Genomic DNA, 20,471 nt, shown 5'->3' on the forward strand with positions numbered 1-20,471 from the left:
TTTATATAATTTACAGCAGTGGTTCTCAACTTTTATTCTGTGACTTGACCCTTGTGAAATTTTTTTTTTTTGCCAAGCCACCCCTATCAAGCGCAAAGCATTTTGGGCTAGAAAAGGAAAATACACTTAAAACAGTGCGTTGCCATCATTGTCTCATTCATTTTAATTTTTTTATTAAAAAGTGTCAATAAATAATCCAAAATTTTGGGAGTTACTTGAAATAGATTTTAACTTAGTTTGTTTGCATACAAACCTTTGGAATAATAACAAAATATAATATATAACACAGGACTTTTTATACAATGGCCTCTATAAATACGTACATTCCGAGCCTCCACTGACACTGTTGACGTAAGACTCATCTGGAGTGTGAAATGGGTCATTAGCTCTTTAGTTGCCATATGTTCTCGATATTTCATCATTAAGCAATGACATGGACTGGTAGCTTGAGCTAAACAACTACACAGGATTAACACAAGACAGAAAATAATGCCAAAAAGCAGATTTGTCATTCACTTTTATTTCTCCCTTTTCCAGTTAATTAAATAAAATTACCGGTACAACATATTTATGGCTGACGGCTAAAATGACTATCTACCATATAATGTATTTTACTAAACTCAACCTTTCTTTTACATCTTGGTAACCATACTCCTTGAGCTAAACTATATTCCTTGTCCTTAATAATTCAGCAGACTGTAATATAATACATGCGTGCTCATGGAGGTCCAAACATAAGCACAGCATGGCCTCCATGGTCATGAAAGACCCTGTGAGTACTCATTCTTTTGTTGCAAAATGGCAGATTTTTTCTCCGGTGACCTTCATTTTTTTTTCTACAGATTTTAATGAGAGACGGTGAAGCAGTAAAAGTGGGAATTGTACTAAATGCAATACCAGGTAAGGCTTACTCTCACAGGTTAACTTACAAGACTGGAAGTGAGTTTGATTTGTGGCAGCATAGTGAAATAACTAGTGGTTAGCACATCTGCTTTACAGTTCCAAGGTTGGCTCTGATCTTCCTTTGTTGACTTTGTTTTCACCATGCTTGCGTGGGTTTTCTCAACATTACAAAAACATGTATGTCGGGTTCATTGAAGGCTCAAGTTTCCACACCGGTGAATGAGAATGTTTGTGTATATGTGTCCGGCATTGGTTTATTGCCAATCCAAGGTGTACCCGGTTTCTGTCGTTCAATGTTGAAGTGATCCTGCCCATTGACTTGTCGGCACAAGTGTCGAGGTAATAAGAGCAACACGCTACCGTTCCAGCAGATGTATCGCTCAATCGCTCGCAAGCTGTTCCTGAGGCAGTACAGTATAACGTCAATCTCCTTTTTTTTTTTGGCACTCCAACCACATCAATACCTTTGAGAGAGTGTTTTCCAAAGCTAGAAAATTGCTGGGGAAAAAAGGAAATACTTTACTGCCCCCACCAGACCCCCCCCCCCCAAAAAAACCCAAAAGAACTGAAGGAAACTGTTTTTTTTTAAACAAAAATGTGCAACGAAAAATAGTTTGAAATATCTGTGCCTCAAAGACAAGTACATAAACAACATCAGTTCAGAATGAGAACACTTTCACTTTAAGCTTAACAATGCCACATGTTGACATTCATTGAGTGTATATGTAAAAGATATTTTAACCTTATAATAAAACAGGTTCATACAAAATAATAACATAACGGCATAACCAAACAAGATTGTTTATAGGTTGCCTGCAATTCAACAATATGAGATACAGCAGGTCTTCTATTGAGGAAGAGAGTGACACAGTGCCAACACAGTATCAAAACAGTTTACCCAATATGCTGCAACGCTTCATGAGGCCTCAACCTTACTAAGGTTTGCCTGGTTGAGTGTTGAGGGCCCAAGTGCAGGGAACCAGGGCGGCAAACTGGGGAGCAAGAGTCATCATGAAAAAGAATTTATTTCAAAAATAGAAATAACAAAACTGTGATTATACTACTCTGAAACAAAACAAGATTGGGAAATGTGTCTGACGATTACAGCAACAGAAAAGAGGAACTGAGAAAGACAGAAAGAAAATAAATACAAGCAAGGGGAGCTGATTGGTTGGCACAAGGGTGGGTCCGATGACAACCGACGCAAACAAAGCCCCAACTAGCAAGACAAGACATGATCAATGGGACACAAGCAAAACATGAAACAAAACTCAATCTGCTCATCAAAAGAAAGTCAACAAAACACAGATCATGAAAATATATCACAGAAAAAGCTCCAGCTCACCTCTGATGCTACAATCAAAATATTTTGTAGGGAATGGATGGAAGGAGTTGAATTTATGTTTCCATCAGAGTTTTTTTTCTCTCTCAAAGGTCAAGAGTATGTCTTCATTCATAAGGATGGGCAAAGTTTGGACTACATATCAAAAGATGAGGTACTCTCAATGGTCACCATCTCGCCATATTTGTGTCTTATGAACTCTCATCGCCTTAATGCTTCTCCAAACAGCAACTACAGTGCTTGTCGTTCGACCAAGCTGTGACTGTGGAAAACATGCAGGTAACAACACGTCTTTTCAAATTGAGTCTTCTTTCACAATAGTGGCCAGCAACATGTCCAGGCTTTAAACTCGAGTATGTGTCACCGACAGAAGTTTCACGGGGAGTTGCTGCAGCCGCTCACTGATTGCACATGTGAAGGTTACAGCGTGTCACTGCTCATATGCGGAGCATCCATGGAGAGCGTTGGCACTCAGATTGACGATGTTATTGTGCAACAGGTTTGCTTCAGTTTTGTAACATTGCCTCAACTTTCCACTAGGGGCGTGTTATCATCAAACTAAATACGACCTCTCTCTACTAAGGGGAATGTGTCGTTTATTGACGACAAATTGTGTTTCTTTGTTCATCTATCTATACAATTGACACGTAGTGGCAGGTAGAACAACTAAATGCCCTTTCACCAGATGAGAGAGGTTCCAATTAATCTGTATCATGTTCAACTAATCAGCATGTATTGTATTGTAAGCCTAGATTTCACACAGCAGTCGGTGTGAGTGAATTGAGATGATCCTCAGTATTTAAGCATACAGTATATACTTTATGTTACATTTTGTTCAATAGTGTGTCTGTCCTAAGGTTGTTCTCATGTAAAATATATACCCGGTCTCTTTAAATAAAGGTAGGGAAATAGCTTTTTGGTCACATACGATGTTCGTTGCCTACCTTGTGTTTTTCTTAGGTGTTGACATATGTCTTCGGTCATGTGATGCCACCTGTGAAAGATGAGCTGTTTGTCTCTGTTTCCTACCTTCAGGTTTGTTTGTTTGTTTGTTTTTGTGTGACACCAGAAAAGAAAACACATTGTGGACAAGTTGTTTTGTCACCCCCCCAGTTTCATCCAGATGGTAGTGTGGATGATCTCTTGAACCCTGATACACAAACTCTCGAACTTGTCCCTCATCCAGTCCTGGGAAGGTGAGTGTGAATCATCAGTTCCTAACCATTGTGCCACAGAGATCATCGGAAGTGCTACAAGGAGTTATCCCATTTCTCTTAATTGGTTCAAACTGTATCACTTGCTTACTCGTCCAAAGTATCTCTGTTCATGATTTATAGTGACAGGTAGAACAATTACAGAGACTGTAATGCATCACCACAGCAGAAGATGTAATTAACCTGTGTATCCATGTGTTGCCATTCAAACAAAATAATAGATTTGTATTCGCCTATACGGTCCCAGATTTCACACAAAGTGCCCTATGTGTTAATTGGGACGTGGCATTACTATATTTCGGTATAGAGTGGATGTTAAAAGACTACACCCCCAGGTTTTTTTAAAATTAAAAAAGAGGCCAAGATAAATTTAATCAAGAAAAAATAAATATAACAAATAACATTCAGCAGTCTTAGTGGTTTTTTCCTGATGTTTTGGTGTGTGTGTGTGTGTGTGTGTGTGTGTGTGTGTGTGTGTGTGTGTGTGTGTGTGTGTGTGTGTGTGTGTGTGAGAGAGAGAGAGAGTGTGTGTATGTTTTTTTTAAAAAGAAAGAAAAAAGTAGAGCAACAACAGGGGTGTGTAGACTTTTTATATCTGCTATCGTGGTGTGCCATGAGATTTAATATTGTACTTGGATCACATTTCTAACTACATTTTTTAAAACAGGTAACTGTACTGGAATACATTTTAAAAGTAAGGCTCCCAACCCTGAACACAACAGTGTTACGTACAAGACCGGGAAAATTCAGCACCAACATGTATTGCATAACGTGACGAAAATATAAAGGATTCAAGTAGAATGCCTTATATTCACCAAATATGCTGATTATTAAACATATTAATGTGTGCAGATTGCTACAAGAGTGTTATGCTCGTCGAAGTTGAATGTCACAAGTTTCCTCTAACCAACCAGAGGACGGAAAAATATGACGATGTCATTCAGAGCCAGGTCGCTGACTTTGTGAGGACAAAGTTACTGTAAATCGGCCGGCACTATCGATTCTGAAGACCCTGGCCTAAGCAGATTTCACATGGCAACACAGAGACTGAAATCTTAAAATTCTAACATACACACATTCATGTACTGGAAGCAGTGCAGCCAAAAGAAATGTTGAGAAATGAAGAGAATACTCAACTCAACTGTATTTATAGAGCACTTTCAAACAGCCATCGCTGCATACAAAGTGCTGTACCTGGAGCAACTAACATATACAACAGTAAAGCAACAAATCAGTAACAAAGACGGTAGAAAGCACCGAACAGCAAAACCAAGAACAAATCTAAGTTATGCTGAGTCAAATGCCAAAGAATACAAGTGAGTTTTGAGGTGCGTTTTAAAGATGGGAGCGAGGAGGCTTGCCGAATGTTCAGTGGGAGGTCATTCCAGAGAGAGGGACCAGCAACAGAAAAGGCTATTAGGAATGAATGAAAACGGTTTCATGGAATAAATGGTATAATTTAGCTTGTATATGTATTGGAAAATGACTGCTCATAATTTACATAAGAATTGTGCCTTTGCTCTTTAAAATCTGGGAAACGCTGTAATCCCAATCCAAATACAAATGCTATCTGTATTTTGATTTAATTAAATTGAGAAATTGACTTTTGTTTTCCACTTAGTGTTATCAGAGGTTTGGGCGAGGTGTGCGTAGACTCTGCAAAGGAAGCCTACACGCTCTATGAAACATGCAGGGAAGCACAAAAGGCCAAAGAAGAGTTCATTTCGACAAGGTAGGTCAAACGAACTCTGGCTGTGTCTGGCAGAGACTTGCACAGAGTGGCGGTTACACAACCTAGAATTAAGTGTTTGACTGCATCATGTAACAAAAAAGGACTCGCCTTTACCAGCCTGTCTTGCTTTTGGGGGGTATTTTATCATTTATCGACTGCTTTTGTGTTCCGCAGATGTAGCTGGCTTTTCACAGTGGCGGTGGAGTGGAAACTCCAAGAGGATGAAGTGGCCTTTCAGCTCTGTAGCAGCAGACTGCGTGTGTTTGGTCTGGTGGGAGGAGCCAATTGGACAACCCTGATGGGGTCTGTTGACAACATGCCCAATTTGTACAAAGTAGTCTTCGTTATGTATCTTGCCTTAAATAGAGCTGCAAAGTGAATTTGACTAAGATAATTGAGAAGATATGGCAATGAGCAAACATGATTTGTCCAGGTTAACTGATGCACAAATATGATTACACTAAAAGTCATAGTAGTCAATCTTCACAACTCCAACCTTAACGCCTCCTTTTTATGCATTTTATGTCCAACGGTTTCCCCCCCTTCATTGAAGTGCAGTTCATTTTGTGCCTTTTCAGAGGAGCACTTTATATGCAAACAGATGCCAGTGCACTGTGATGAATCAAATCTGAGATGCTCCGTGATGGCTGACATTTGCGTCTTTTAATACGACATTTGGGCCTTTTAGGGCATCGGGTTGGCAACCCCTGACCACAAGAAGCAGTCATGCCGCTTATGACAAAACTCTTTTCAACTTTGCATTTCCTTGAATCTGGGTTGTTTCTGCACACTGCAGGAAAAAAAAGGAGCGGTATGTTTATTAATCACCATCAAAGATACATTCATGGAAATGTAAAGCATCACTTAAAATGCTCTTGACCTGTGGCGCAGTGATAAAATCTGTTATTCAGTAATGCTTCCTCTCACACTTCCATTATCGCCGTCGTTTGAAACTTAATAACACATTTGCAGACATTTCACGGGGAAAACTGGCTCTACCTAAAATGCAAAACACTCTTAAATATGCTGTTCTCTGCTACTTCTACGCTTACGTTATGCCCGCAATCTCTTAGCGTGAACAAGCAATTGAGCGGCAGTTATTTTGTACCTTAGTCGTAACTCGATACATGCCCTGCAATTGACTGACGGCCAGCCGAGGGTGTTGTCAGCGAGGATAGATGTTTTCAATCCAAAACATGAAAGAAACGGTTCATAAATTCCTTACCGTTCTATATCATCGGTTGCAGCATTGTCATTTTATGTCATGTCTCCAGCGTCAACCCGCTGCTGAAGGTTATGGATCAAATCCCAAGTGAAGCCAACAAAACCGACCCACTCTTGCATTGCCTTCTCAACGACGCTCTTAGAGGAAATAACAGGACAGCGCTCATCTACTTTATCCAACCTCGAGGTGCTTTGCTCTGCTTCTCCCCACCTCAAATCTAACCTTTGCTCAAATCATAAATCTTACTCCTCCTCATTGCAGGCGATTTAGATGATGAGACGCCATCTGCTTTAGCTTTGGCCCAAAAAGTGAAGCGGTTAGTGACAAGGGCCTCCCGATTTTGCTGGAGCCCAGAGAAAAGGGAGCAAGAGATCCGAGGTCATATTGTGGAGCTGAGACATGCGATGATGTCAGACGCGGCTGATGGGACGTGTAACATCCACAGGCTGGCTGAGCTCATCCGAAGCCTGCAGGTCATTTGTAACATCAACATTGAACTATGCATCAAACATATTGAACTCATAAGTGAGCGGTTCCTTCAACAGATCGTGAAAGAGCAGTCGTGGCAGAAGAAAAGGGAAGCGTCAAAGAGGATTAAACTTAAGGTTTGAATCATCCATATGAGCCATTAAACCAGGGCTGACAAAACTACTGCCATTCAAGACTTAAGTATAGACACAAAATACAATCTTACTTTGGCCAAAGGAACAGTAGTTCAATGCATAACAATAGTTTGCGGACGTTTCATTAAAATTTGTTTTTATTTCCTTTTGAATTTTAGTTGTTAGAGCAGGTTGGTCTATATTTTTGTTTGTTAATGATTTTAATTGTGATACATTTTGTATAATTTATTTATTTAATAGTATTTTTAGTTGTTGTCAAGTGCAAGTTTTAAAAAAAAGTCACTAAGTATTGTGTCATAAAGTAAAAACTACAATTCTCGAATGACCGTTTGACCTTCCTTTTTCTGTGAAGACGTACAGCATTACCAAAATAAATACATTTATAATAAACTCTGAACCGAAAGCCAGTTAGTTTTATCAATGCAAGATAGTTTGGGGGTTAATAGATATTCTGTTGGTCTGGCAGCTATGCGGATCCCAAAAGAGCCAAATACATGGTGACTTATCTGGAGGTCACAACATCAATCACAAAGAGAGTTCAGACGCCGTGAAGAGCTTGCAGAAAGAGTTGAGGCAGGCAATGGAAGCACACGTAAGAGGTAACAGGACACTTCACACTTCAGTACACCTGCACAATCACGTAAGATCCAAAGTAAGAGATGTCCACAAATTCCACCGATATTAACAGAATTCTCAGTAGTTTCATGATATTTTTACGATAATGGTTTTACAGTGGATATAAAGTCGACATGCCCTTATTCAAATGGAAAAAAATGAGACCAAGATGACAAACTGTTTCCAAGGTGAATGTGATGCCTGACTTATAATAGTCATCCATCCATTATCTTACATCTCTCATTTTCGGCACCTAATTTCAATACATTTTTATACCAGTGAAAACTTTCACAAGAAATTCTGAGCTGTAAACGACCACACTGCATTCTACGGTGCAGCCCTCTGTGTTTTCTGCAGCCAGGCCCATAAAAGTAATAATACAGCTCAATGCATACAATTCAATCTGCAGTTATAGCCTCGAGTCACATGTTTTCCGTGCACCCTGAGCATTTCCACCTGTCACATCACTGTTTCTGGCTGATGATCAATCATCAATAGTATTTGAAATCCATTCCCACATACAGTATATCGTTTTTTTTTTTCATTACTCCTGCACATGCGCAGAAGAAGCAGGTGTGTTAATCTACCAAGGGGAGATCGTAGAAGTTTATTGACCCTTAAATGAAACTTTTTTTTTTTGCCCTCTTGTTTAAAACCCTTGTGAGCAATAAGTGTTTCATATAATGGATACTGTTCCACACAAAATGTGAACATGTTCCACAATACATTTGTTCAGCACCCCCCCCAAAAAATCCATATATTTGCAGGAATATAATCTCAGAAAAAAAACTCTCGTCAAGAGACTTATTCTTTGTGCCAATCCAAACTGAGACTGACCATCTCTCGTTTAAAGGCAGACCTTTTGATATTTTGTTGTAGTGGAACTGATGATGTGGCCAGTGAGGGTACCGATATGTCGTATTTCTCATGTCTGCAAAAGAGACAGGGGGTGTGGAGAAAGTCCAGGAGAGCATATCGAGGATTATGCAGTTGATGGAGGCTCTCAGAGATGAACCGATAAAAAACATTCCTGCAGAAAAATGTGACCTCTGTCTACAAGTAACGCCCTTCATCTCCTTTGTGCCCTTTGTGCCCTTATCATTTTAAGCCTATTTGTATGCACAAGACTCTCCCACCTTCTTTTTTTTTTAAGTTACCGTTAAATGATGAGTATCAATTGGAAGACTGCCATGCACACGAGCGTAGGAGACAACTGAAGGAGCTCAGTGGGAGATTAATTCAGCGGGAGGTGGAGAAAATGGAGAGAGACTTGACGAGCGAGCAGCTTCCAGTAAGCTAATGAGATGAGCTGTAAATGTTTCAAACTGTATTATTCAGTGTTTTATCTATCTTAGGAGAGAATGCTGACTCACTTGTTAAGCAGATTCCTTGTGGGGGGAACGTATATCAATCAGTGCATTTTGGGGGTATTGTGACCAAAACACAATTGTGAACACAAACACAATTGTAAATGAAGAAGGAAAATGATCAATCTGAATATAACTTGTTAGAGCGACGGCCTGCAGAGAGAGCTGCTGGTAATGAGCAGTGAGAGATGGGCTCTGGTGCTGCAAATGGAGGTCCTGCGAGTGGAGGCCCAGCAGGCCCACAAGGACCTGCTGGAGCTGCGTCACAAGCATCGAAATGAGCTGCGACATCTGAGGGAAGAGAGCCTCCAGGTGTGTCCAACCATCGTAGGCAGTTAACACACAAATGTAAACAGATTCATTCATATTCAGTCTACTCTTTTACTATACTGTACCGTATGTGGTACTGTGTTGAATATCAGTGTGGGTGGAGGGCTATTGTCTCCTTGACTGTGGGTTAGTTTACCCTCCTCTTCAAAATATGAAGTAATTTTATTTTATATCGCATTATTTATCTATCATAATGTAACAACATACGTCGACAAACAATCATCACACTGACATGTATTCTTTATGGTCAGCAAGGAATCACGAAAAATCGCTAATATTACAGCAGCTTACCGAGTTGGTTGTGAATGTACGGCAGGCGTCTTTGTATTATACTGCCTCCAAGTGGCCAAAGCATGCACAGAAGAATCAGCACAATGTCCAATGAAATGATGCCAAAAGTGATCAAAACTCTTTCAAAATACTACAACCCTAATTGGCATCAGGATTAAAAGTCTAAAAAGGTTAAAAATGAAGGATGGACACAAAATGGCATGAGGATTATGAGACATTTATTTAATACACAATAACTGCTCTGTATTAATACAGGTTGACACATTTACATTTTTCTATTACTATTGAAATGTTGATTCGTGTACACTGCCCACTAGTGATCAAATACAAATAACACTGGTCGGCAGCAAATATTAATCCGAGAAGGCTTTGTGTGGGTAGGATGGGGCAACGCACAACCTCCCCTACAACATGCAGGCTGTACATGCGTTTGTGAGTTGTTCTTTACTGGTACTTTATATGGATTAAAGCACTGTAAATCAAATTACAGTAAATCTGGTAGCTCATTTGGAACTCTCGAGACTGAGAATGAAGCGTTATATATTATGTTTTTCCCAGGCTTTTTTCCTTTTCCTTTGGTGTAAATGTGTCTCTGAAGGTGTTCAAGAGGTTTCATGAATTGAGCGAGGAACTGAGGAGGACATCTGAGGCCAGATACAGAAGCGTGCTCCTGGAGGCTGTGCACGACGCCATTTATCTATCTGCTCAGAACCACCAGCTGCATGCTGACAACCAACAACTACGTAAAGGTGGGTTTAGGTCTACACTTGCTCTTCTTACACTGTGCTTTACAGAAATTGTTCTGTCGTTTGTTTGTTTTTCCCTTTTGCAGCTCTGGGGGAGTTGAAGGATACGCTAACCAAGTAAGGTGAACACAGGGCTTGTGCAATACCTGGTGTGTAATACCTCCCGAAAATAAAAGATGTCAGTGTATGATAATTCACTGGACCTTATGATTATAAATAAGCGAGACAACTTGGCATGTGACATTTATTTGCATCATTTGTCACTCAAACCATAGGGGAATCATGCATGAAACTTATAAAACATGAAAATGATGCCATATGCGCACTGGACAATTCATTAGGTATATGCAACTTGAGGCTATTACTGTGGTGGTCATTGACAGTGTTGTTCAAGTAATTAAATGCAATCATCCAACCATTTTCTGTAGCACCTGTCCACTTTATAGTCGTGGATGATCTCGAGGCTGCCCCAACTGACTTTGGACAAAAGGTACAAAGTCAGGTCGGGTAGGCTCCAACTCACCCCGTGACCCTAATCAGGACGGGCACGATATAAAAATGGATGGATGGCTTACACAGTGCTATCTAAGGGCAGGCAGTATATTCTCTTACCTTAGATATGCGTAATCTGTACATAATTGTCCAGCGAGTGTGGAAGTAACAATTGCAATGATTTGTCAAGGAGAAGTTTAGTTTTCATGTTATTACACACAGAAACGTGTTTTTTTAAAAAGCAAGATAACAATATGAGAAACCAAACAATGAGTTCAAAACAAAACAAAAAAAAACAGTTTTTTGTGAAGACTCCAACTACGTGTAGTAAAGAAAAGCTGCCAAGGCAACCATGGCGAGTGGTATCAGAAAGAAGAAAGTAAGCTGCAGCCCTAAAACTGCCCATGACATCACAGCATTGACCAACATGGAGCAGGAGATGACGAAGAGCCGAGTAATGCCGCTGCCGTGTTTCAACACCACAGACATTAAGAGGCCGTTAGCCGCCTGCCCCGCTATGATAGCCCAGACTGTCCACGAGTATCCTTCCAAAAAGCTCTTGTCACTCGCAAGGGCAGAGAGGGCAGACAACCCGTTGATGAGCACGCCAAAAACATAGAGGTAGAGATTTTGCAGGCTAAGTGGCAGCTTCTGACTCTTCAGCACCCGCTCTGTATAAACAGCCGCCAGCCCAGATGCGCAGCAGTATACCAGCATGAGGAAGAGCCCCCGGCCTGTGATATGAAGCTTGGGCCCTCGCTGTGCAGTGCCCACGTCTGCGGAGTCTAGGCTGGAGTAGCTGTGGCACACTCCCGCTGCCATGAGGAGTCCCAGACTCATCCACTGACTCCAGCGCAGCCGCTTGCCCAAGCACAGGGAGTAAAGCAGAGCAGTGGCGGCGATTTTGAGGTTGCTGAGAACCTGGAAAGAGCTAGGGTCCATATAAGCCTGCATGAGAACAACCAGGTTGTTGTTGAGGGCGTATAGCGCGGCGGGGACGGCGTAGGGGGCCACTAGGAACAGAGAGGTAGGGGCGAGTAAGGCCGAAATGCCCCCAGTCGTAACGAGAGCAGCGAAAGACACGAGTAGCTTAGCCAATTCGATCATGACGACGCATAAGGAAGGGTCGAAAGGGACGCGGCCCTCGACTTTGCTCAGAGAGATAAGCGGAGCATGTGAGCCGTAGATGAGGACCATCGCGCACAAGAGCGCCCCCCACCGCAGCCTCGGTAGCCACCGCCTCCTGTACCTAGCCCTCTCGTTTTGGATCACAATCATTGTTGATAACACAAAAAATTAAATACTCATTCACAGCATGCGGTTTAGTGCAATTAGCTTCATACAATCTCAAGGAGCAACCAAACAAAACACCATGAAACACAATGGACCAAACGTCGCAAGAGCTATCTTAAATTGTTGATTGTAGTCCATCACTGACCAAACAAAAAATAGCACCAGGCTCTCGTCAGTCCTCAAATTACTTTTTTTTCAAGTTGTTGAGAAAGTCTTTCAAGGTCCTTTCAACGTTAGGCGCTTGATAGTTCTGTGCTGCATACATGCCAGTGATGGTCCCCATCAGCACCCCAAAGATGGCAGAAGAGCGTAGCTTAGCCACCACATAACCAGCCAGGAAGCCCTTTAGGAATGGGGATCCCAACAGCGAGCCGTCCTGCAAGAGGAAGATGACATTAAAGCCCCTGAGAATAAATCTAAATTTCACACACCACAGATAGATAAGAATGTTGATGGTAACCTTGCCAAATTTGAATGATTAAAAACACAAAAAGAAGTCACGCAGTCACACCAGCGCAAAGCCCCAGGGCACACGTTGAATATCACGTTTGATTTTTTAAAACATTTTCTTACTCCGTGAGTCGTCACCTTACCGCGGTGGAGGGGTTTGTGTGTCCCAATGATCCTAGAAGCTAAGTTGTCTGGGGCTTAATGCCCCTGGCAGGGTCACCCATGGCAAACAGGTTCTAGGTGAGGGGCCAGACAAAGCACGGCTCAAAGACCCCTTATGATGAGCAAAATATATGGACCAAGGTTTCCCTTGCCCGGACGCGGGTCACCGGGGCCCCCCTCTGGAGCCAGGCCTGGAGGTGGGGCTCGTTGGCAAGCGCCTGGTGGCCGGGCCTACACCCATGGGGCCCGGCCGGGCACAGCCCGAAGAGGCAACGTGGGTCCCCCTTCCCATGGGCTCACCACCCATGAGAGGGGCCAAAGGGGTCGGGTGCAATGTGAGCTGGGCGGCAGCCAAAGGCGGGGACCCTGGCGGTCCGATCCTCGGCTGCAGAAGCTAGCTCTTGGGACATGGAATGTCACCTCTCTGGCAGGGAAGGAGCCCGAGCTGGTGTGTGAGGCAGAGAATTTCCGACTGGATATAGTCGGACTTGCCTCCACACACAGCCTGGGTTCTGGTACCAGTTCTCTCGAGAGGGGTTGGACTCTCTTCCACTCTGGAGTTGCTCACGGTGAGAGGCGCAGAGCAGGTGTGGGCATACTCATTGCCCCCCGGCTCAGTGCCTGTACATTGGGGTTCACACCGGTAGACGAGAGGGTTGCCTCCCTCCGCCTGCGGGTGGGGGGACGGGTCCTGACTGTTGTTTGTGCATATGCACCAAACAGCAGCTCAGCATACCCACCCTTTTTGGAGTCCCTGGAGGGTGTGCTGGAGAGTACTCCTGCTGGGGACTCCCTTGTTCTGCTGGGGGACTTCAATGCTCACGTGGGCAATGACAGTGAGACCTGGAGGGGCGTGATTGGGAGGAACGGCCCCCCCGATCTGAACCCGAGTGGTGTTTTGTTATTGGACTTCTGTGCTCGTCACGGATTGTCCATAACGAACACCTTGTTCAAACATAAGGGTGTCCATATGTGCACTTGGCACCAGGATACCCTAGGCCGCAGTTCGATGATCGACTTTGTAGTTGTATCATCGGATTTGCGGCCGCATGTTCTGGACACTCGGGTGAAGAGAGGGGCGGAGCTTTCAACTGATCACCACCTGGTGGTGAGTAGGCTCCGATGGTGGGGGAAGATGCCGGTCCGTCCTGGCAGACCCAAACGTATAGTGAGGGTTTGTTGGGAGCGTCTGGCGGAATCCCCTGTCAGAAGGAGTTTCAACTCCCACCTCCGACAGAGCTTTTCCCATGTTCCGGGGGAGGCGGGGGACATTGAGCCCGAGTGGACCGTGTTCCGTGCCTCTATTGTTGAGGCGGCCAATCTGAGTTGTGGCCGTAAGGTGGTTGGTGCCTGTCGTGGCGGCAACCCCCGTACTCGCTGGTGGACACCAGCAGTAAGGGATGCCGTCAAGCTGAAGAAGGAGTCCTATCAGGCCTTTATGGCCTGTGGGACCCCAGAGGCAGCTGACAGGTATCGATTGGCCAAGCGGGCCGCGGCTTCGGTGGTCGCCGAGGCAAAAACCCGAGCGTGGGAAGAGTTCGGTGAGGCCATGGAAGCCGACTTCCGGACGGCTTCGAGGAAATTCTGGTCCACCATCCGACGTCTCAGGAGGGGGAAGCAGTGCACCACTAACACTGTGTACAGTGGGGATGGGGCGCTGCTGACTTCGACTCGGGACGTTGTGAACCGGTGGGCAGAGTACTTCGAAGACCTCCTCAACTCCACCAACACGCCTTCCTTGGAGGAAGCAGAGCCCGGGGACTCTGAGGTGGGCTCTCCTATCTCTGTGGTTGAAGTCACCGATGTTGTTAAAAAGCTCCTCGGTGGCAAGGCCCCAGGGGTGGATGAGATCCGCCCGGAGTTCCTCAAGGCTCTGGATGTTGTGGGGCTGTCCTGGTTGACACGCCTCTGCAACATCGCGTGGACAACAGGGAGAGTGCCTCTGGATTGGCAGACCGGGGTGGTAGTCCCTCTTTTTAAAAAGGGGGACCGGAGGGTGTGTTCCAACTACAGAGGGATCACACTCCTCAGCCTCCCTGGTAAGGTCTATTCAGGGGTGCTGGAGAGGAGGGTCCGTCAGGAAGTCGAGCCTCAGATTGAGGAGGAGCAGTGTGGTTTTCGTCCCGGCCGTGGAACAGTGGACCAGCTCTACACCCTTAGCAGGGTCCTTGAGGGTATGTGGGAATTCGCCCAACCAGTCTACATGTGTTTTGTGGACTTGGAGAAGGCGTTTGACCGTGTCCCTCGGGGAGTTCTGTGGGGGGTGCTTCGTGGGTATGGGGTACCGAACCCCCTGATACGGGCTGTTCGGTCACTATACCACCGATGTCAGAGTTTGGTTCGCATTGCCGGCAGTAAGTCGGAATCGTTTCCAGTGGAGGTAGGACTCCGCCAAGGCTGCCCTTTGTCGCCGATTCTGTTCATAACCTTTATGGACAGAATTTCTAGGCGCAGCCGAAGCGTTGAGGGGGTCCGTTTTGGGGGCCTCAGTATTTCATCCCTGCTTTTTGCAGATGATGTGGTGCTGTTGGCTCCTTCAAACGGGGCTCTCCAACTCTCACTGGAGCGTTTCGCAGCCGAGTGTGAAGCGGTTGGGATGAAAATCAGCACCTCCAAATCTGAAACCATGGTCCTCAGTCGGAAAAGGGTGGAGTGCCCCCTCCGGGTCGGGCAGGAGATCTTACCCCAAGTGGAGGAGTTCAAGTACGTATCTTGGGGTCTTGTTCACGAGTGGGGGTAGGAGGGAGCGGGAGATCGACAGGCGGATCGGTGCAGCGTCTGCTGTGATGCGGACGTTGTATCGGTCTGTCGTGGTGAAGAAGGAGCTGAGCCAAAAGGCGAAGCTCTCAATTTACCGGTCGATCTACGTCCCAACCCTCACCTATGGTCACGAGCTATGGGTCGTGACCGAAAGAACGAGATCCCGGATACAAGCGGCTGAAATGAGTTTTCTCCGCAGGGTGTCCGGGCTCTCCCTTAGAGATAAGGTGAGAAGCTCAGTCATCCGGGAGGGGCTCAGAGTCGAGCCGCTTCTCCTCCACATCGAGAGGAGCCAGATGAGGTGGCTTGGGCATCTGATTCGGATGCCTCCTGAGCGCCTCCCCGGTGAGGTGTTCCGGTCATGTCCCACCGGGAGAAGACCCAGAGGAAGACCCAGGACACGCTGGAGAGACTATGTCACCCAGCTGGCCTGGGAACGACTCGGGATCCCCCGGGGAGAGCTGGAAGAAGTAGCTAGGGAGAGGGAAGTCTGGGCTTCCCTGCTAAAGCTGTTGCCCCCGCGACCCGGCCCCGGATAAGCGGTAGATGATGGATGGATGGATGGATTTTCTTACTCTTTCACCTTTGCTACATAACATGTGAACACTCACAGCCAAACAGTACACACTTGAGAGCAGCCACCTATTAGGAATTTGGGATGTAGGCATATCTCGCTAGCTAATTGTGTGTCAACAGTGCTCCAGATAACTGCTGATGTGAATGAAGACTCTCAATTCGTTTATACAGTAGGCGAGGGGCGACTCTTGTCCTTGATCTCTACATAGTTGGCAGTCTGTGCATGTTTTCAGCAATTATTTCCAAACATGTATGTATTGAAAAAAAAATCTGATTCCACTCTGCAGGGCCTTTTGGTGTGTTTGCATGAATTAAAATGTATTTAAAGTGTATGCGTCTGTGACGTAGCCTCTGCGATAAATTGAGGTGCACAGTCGTATGGAAGTCAAACTTTTATTTTAATGGCTTTTATGCAAATAGATGAGGCTCTTGAGTGCCAGCCTAACCATCAAGTCTGAAATTAAATATCTCTGTCAATTTTTAAGAACATGCTTGGTTCAGAAAATGTGCCTGTGAGCAAATCGTTCGGCATTCCTGCTCTATTGTTACGTAACGGTGTAAAATAATACAGTCACGCCAGGGTTACCGTACTTTAATTTTGAATTTTTCATTAGTTAACTTTTGACTTTTGATTTTCAAACTCAGTTACTTTTAGTTAGTTACAGCAAGTTTATTTTTTTTCAAAATGGATTTGTTTATTTCATTTTTATTGGTTTTAGTATTTTATTATATGGCATTTTTAGTGCAAATCTAAAATATTTTTTAAGTCACTAAGTATTGTGTAGTATAGTAAACTACAATTCTCAAATAATTTTTTGTCTTTCCTTCTGTACGGATTTGCACTAATACTGAGACAAATACATTTAAAAGAAACGCAGAAAGCTCTTGCATATTAACCTACAAAAAAGGACATTTTTGTTAGTTTTATAAATGCAAGGTATAGTTTTATTTATTTAAACGCACAATGTGTTGATTTATTTTGATCTTTCAATGTTCATTTTAAAAAACATTATTAATTTCAATAACATGCAAAAAAAATCTATTACACAGGTCAACATACTTTTAAAAATATATATATAATCGTGGGCGGCCCGGTAGTCCAGTGGTTAGCACGTCGGCTTCACAGTGCAGAGGTACCGGGTTCGATTCCAGCTCCGGCCTCCCTGTGTGGAGTTTGCATGTTCTCCCCGGGCCTGCGTGGGTTTTCGCCGGGTCCTCCGGTTTCCTCCCACATTCCAAAAACATGCGTGGCAGGCTGATTGAACACTCTAAATTGTCCCTAGGTGTGAGTGTGAGCGTGGATGGTTGTTCGTCTCTGTGTGCTCTGTGATTGGCTTGCAACTGATTCAGGGTGTCCTCCGCCTACTGCCCGGAGACAGCTGGGATAGGCTCCAGCACCCCCCGCGACCCTAGTGAGGATCAAGCGGTTCGGAAGATGAATGAATGAATATAATCGTAGGTCGAGTAATCACTAATTAGTAGAGCTGTCAGTTTAGCGCGTTTTATTGGCATTAATTTAAATGAATTTTAACGGGATTAAAATTTTTCTCGCGAGATTAACGCGGCACACGTCACAAGCGAATGTTACGTTGCTCTATAAATACACCAGAAACAAAACAACAAGCGCGCTGTAGAAGTCCACGCCCATGTCTGTTTTACCAGCCACGGAAGCTCGAGACACCAAAAACGGAAACTTAAAGAGTTTATGAATGGGAAGTTTACTTTTAAAAAGTTGCCAGATTGCTCCACTGACAAGACCAAAGTTACCTGTTCTCTCTCTATATGTATCATACAGGTACACGATGTACGCCACTGACGCGATTGTTACTTTTTTGGAACTATTTTGTGTGGAAGGTTACAGTGTTCTGAACTTCTCTGTGTTCATCTGACAGTGACAGCGCGCTGTAGTGGTAGCGACCTAGCGAAAATAAAACGTCTCCAGTGTTGTCAACGAACCAAGTGTAGTCATCCGAAATGAGGTCTACACAAAACCGTAGAGAGACTTCCGCTCAAGAAGGACCAACACAATCAACATAGCCCGACTGTGTTAGGGGGAGTGAAACCCCCCTCTTTCAGAATGGTTTGCCCCAGCAGCATGGGGGAAGTGCTTGCGCTTGTTGGTAAGGCCGTCAGTTTTGAATACAGCGGCACATAACGAACACTGGTGTCTCGTTATTCTCCAACAAACATACAGAAACAGACTGCTGTGTTCAAAGCAAACTTGAGAAAAAGGAAGTATGCAACCATGGTTTAAATCCACTATAGGCTGAGTACTAGTTTACCTTAGATGTGCACTTTATAATGTTATATTGCTCTGTTTTGATTTCATTAAAAAAAGCTGTTAAAGCAGCTGTTGTGTGACAAAATATTTTTTTTCACTGTTGTTGATGGACAGTAATATTGTGTGAGAGATTATGTGTGAACAACTGCTCCAAGTGAAAAATGTTCATGTATAATTGAAAATTGAAATTGTTATTTCAGTAAATATTTGTATTTGGCACATAGAAAACTGATTCATGATTCCAAGTTGATGAGAGCATTACAATGGGGAAAAATAGGACAAAAAATGTAAAAGGAAATTCAGAAACGATAAAAAATGTGTGAGTAATCACGATTAATTTTTTAGTTCATTTTAGTTAATTATGACAGTTGCATTTTTAATTAGATTAAATATTTTAATCGTTTGACAGCTCTACTAATTATATTACATGGGTCGTACCTCACCTTACAGGACTCTGACATGTTTTGCCACCATCTTCCTCCTACAGATATCCAAAAGAGACACCAGCCACTCACAAATACTCTGGATCAATGACTACCAGCGTGTGTAACAAAAGTATTATACATAATTTGCTGTTTGAGGGAATACTAACCAGGCGTCATTTGTGATGACATTTTGCTTGAACCTCTGCTAAAGAAATCGGTGGTAATCTTGCAAAGATATTGCATATTCTCTCTGAGGCACTGTCATGCACGTGTTTCAAAATGCGCACGAGTTGAACTGAAGTCGTTGCATTCTATTAGTTTGCCACTAGGTGGCGTTGAAAAAATCTACACAGTATGCATTAAAAAGCTTTTTTTTTAATGCGTTTCCTTGAGGAAAATGACCTTACGCCACACTGAGTTTCTCAGCCAATGATTTGGTAGCTGGAGTTCCTGAGCGAAAGAGCCACTTTCAAGCAATGGCTGAATCACAAGTACATCCAAAATAAAAGGTAAGCGGGACTGCAGTATTTGCACATACTGTATTCATTTTAGCTAACACTGTTAATGTTGGCGTCTGATCACTCGCAGATACTAAGTGGTCAACTTTGCGGTAGAGGGTATTTGTGTTTGGCAATGTCATGGGCCACAAATGTAGTTTGTAGGTTTGGTGGTGAAATGCAATGACATCCTATGGGCACTCATTGTAAGAATGTCAGACGTGGTATAAAAACACAAGGAAAATATTTGAAATTTGGAAGACAAAAACACAAAAGATATACAGTAATTAAGGTCAGCGATCATCTTGACTATGAAGTATGAGGTTGAATGACACATCATTTTACTGATGATTATTGTAATATTTAAAACAGTATTCATGCACATTCTTTTTTCCTACTTATGTGGTCCAGTCATAACACAGTAACCACGCACCTGTGGAATGCCGACAGCGATTTCCTTCTCCACTCGCCTCTGGATCTCCTCCAACTGATTTTTGAGCTGTGTCAGGTCTTTCAATTGTTTCAGGGGGTCCTAAAAATAGACAAGCGATTCGCGTTTTCGCTGATCATACAAATCGTCCTAAATCTTCATATTTTTATTTATGTAAGCACACAACGATATACAATATTTGCGATATTTGCAGCAGAGCGATTACCATAATAAAAATAAAACATGTTTTTTTTTCGGGGGGAGGGGGGCACCGGTGCGGCCAAAGCTTCATTCGTTCAGAGTTTGTCATACTTAAACCAAATCAATTTCCAATTATCCGCTCCTTGTTGTCTCTACGGACTGACTTAACATTCGGTATTTACGCTGTAAACACTCGAGTGCAATACTCACCTTGTCATCCGCCATTTTTCCTGATCGAGTTGATCAGTGTTCGATTCACTAACGTAGACACAGCGTTGCGATTAGTTAGGTCTGAAAGCGACTCCTCAGTAAAGCAAGATGTAGTTTGTGTTTGTGTTATATTGAACGCGCAATTATAAAATTAAGAGAATACTTATTCATATAGTTCAATATTATTGGCGTGTTTCATGTCCCATTTGACGGACGCGTGTCATTCATACCGGAACAAGTGTCACCTTCCCGTGTCAAAAACGTCGAACATGATTGGCCAATGTTTCCTTATGAACGCCTACGATT

At 43.6% G+C, this 20,471-nt stretch overlaps 4 protein-coding genes and 1 long non-coding RNA gene across 9 annotated transcripts in view; 2 read left to right on the forward strand and 3 right to left on the reverse strand.

Moving 5' to 3' along the window:
• cd74a (CD74 molecule, major histocompatibility complex, class II invariant chain a) overlaps positions 1–20,471 on the forward strand; it is a 47,121-nt gene that overhangs the window by 8,062 nt on the left and 18,588 nt on the right. The gene's annotated exons all lie outside the window — the stretch shown is intronic.
• Positions 58–11,108, forward strand: LOC127610538 (kinesin-like protein unc-104). 4 transcript variants are annotated; one of them, XM_052080809.1, is made up of 15 exons: positions 58–772; positions 843–900; positions 2,338–2,399; positions 2,474–2,524; positions 2,616–2,744; positions 3,206–3,441; positions 5,081–5,191; positions 5,366–5,494; positions 6,466–6,602; positions 6,678–6,889; positions 6,962–7,021; positions 7,506–7,638; positions 8,595–8,945; positions 9,166–9,333; positions 10,241–11,108. In XM_052080809.1, the coding sequence occupies exons 1-13, from the start codon at positions 746–748 to the stop codon at positions 8,759–8,761; spliced, it is 1,512 nt and encodes a 503-aa protein (XP_051936769.1). In that variant the 5' UTR covers positions 58–745; the 3' UTR covers positions 8,762–8,945; positions 9,166–9,333; positions 10,241–11,108. The 4 variants fall into 4 exon arrangements, with proteins under 4 accessions (XP_051936769.1, XP_051936751.1, XP_051936760.1 ...); XM_052080791.1 differs by lacking the exons at positions 58–772; positions 843–900 and having other exon boundaries at positions 1,770–2,399; positions 10,241–10,391; positions 10,475–11,108; XM_052080800.1 differs by lacking the exons at positions 58–772; positions 843–900 and having other exon boundaries at positions 1,770–2,399; positions 3,206–3,280; positions 3,359–3,441.
• slc35a4 (solute carrier family 35 member A4) lies at positions 10,619–12,160 on the reverse strand. The gene has a single exon (XM_052081237.1). The coding sequence runs from the start codon at positions 12,156–12,158 to the stop codon at positions 11,199–11,201; it is 960 nt and encodes a 319-aa protein (XP_051937197.1). The 5' UTR covers positions 12,159–12,160; the 3' UTR covers positions 10,619–11,198.
• Positions 12,358–20,383, reverse strand: LOC127611129 (SLC35A4 upstream open reading frame protein). Its single transcript, XM_052081473.1, has 3 exons — positions 20,166–20,383; positions 19,758–19,856; positions 12,358–12,549 (listed from the first exon to the last, which is right to left on the reverse strand). Exons 1-3 carry the CDS (start codon positions 20,178–20,180, stop codon positions 12,358–12,360), a joined length of 306 nt encoding a protein of 101 aa, XP_051937433.1. The 5' UTR covers positions 20,181–20,383.
• Positions 12,584–19,750, reverse strand: LOC127611199 (uncharacterized). Of its 2 annotated transcripts, XR_007965271.1 has the most exons (3): positions 18,830–19,750; positions 16,121–17,605; positions 12,584–12,745 (listed from the first exon to the last, which is right to left on the reverse strand). It is a non-coding gene; the product is annotated as an uncharacterized LOC127611199 (long non-coding RNA). The 2 variants fall into 2 exon arrangements; XR_007965272.1 differs by lacking the exon at positions 12,584–12,745 and having other exon boundaries at positions 16,112–17,605.

The sequence above is a fragment of the Hippocampus zosterae genome, chromosome 1 (assembly GCF_025434085.1).
Source record: "Hippocampus zosterae strain Florida chromosome 1, ASM2543408v3, whole genome shotgun sequence".
Classification (NCBI taxonomy): domain Eukaryota; kingdom Metazoa; phylum Chordata; class Actinopteri; order Syngnathiformes; family Syngnathidae; genus Hippocampus; species Hippocampus zosterae.

What these genes read in the sequence shown, in the direction of transcription:
- LOC127610538 (XM_052080781.1), top strand. Translation starts at nt 2,145, where the DNA reads ATGGGACACAAGCAAAACATGAAACAAAACTCAATCTGCTCATCAAAA. An exon ending in ACTACATATCAAAAGATGAG is followed by an intron (nt 2,400 to 2,473) that starts GTACTCTCAATG and finishes TTCTCCAAACAG; the next exon opens with CAACTACAGTGCTTGTCGTT. An exon ending in CCTCATCCAGTCCTGGGAAG is followed by an intron (nt 3,442 to 5,080) that starts GTGAGTGTGAAT and finishes TTTTCCACTTAG; the next exon opens with TGTTATCAGAGGTTTGGGCG.
- slc35a4 (XM_052081237.1), bottom strand. Translation starts at nt 12,158, where the DNA reads ATGATTGTGATCCAAAACGAGAGGGCTAGGTACAGGAGGCGGTGGCTA.
- LOC127611129 (XM_052081473.1), bottom strand. An exon ending in TCGCTGTCGGCATTCCACAG is followed by an intron (nt 12,550 to 19,757) that starts GTGCGTGGTTAC and finishes TTCCTCTTGCAG; the next exon opens with GACGGCTCGCTGTTGGGATC.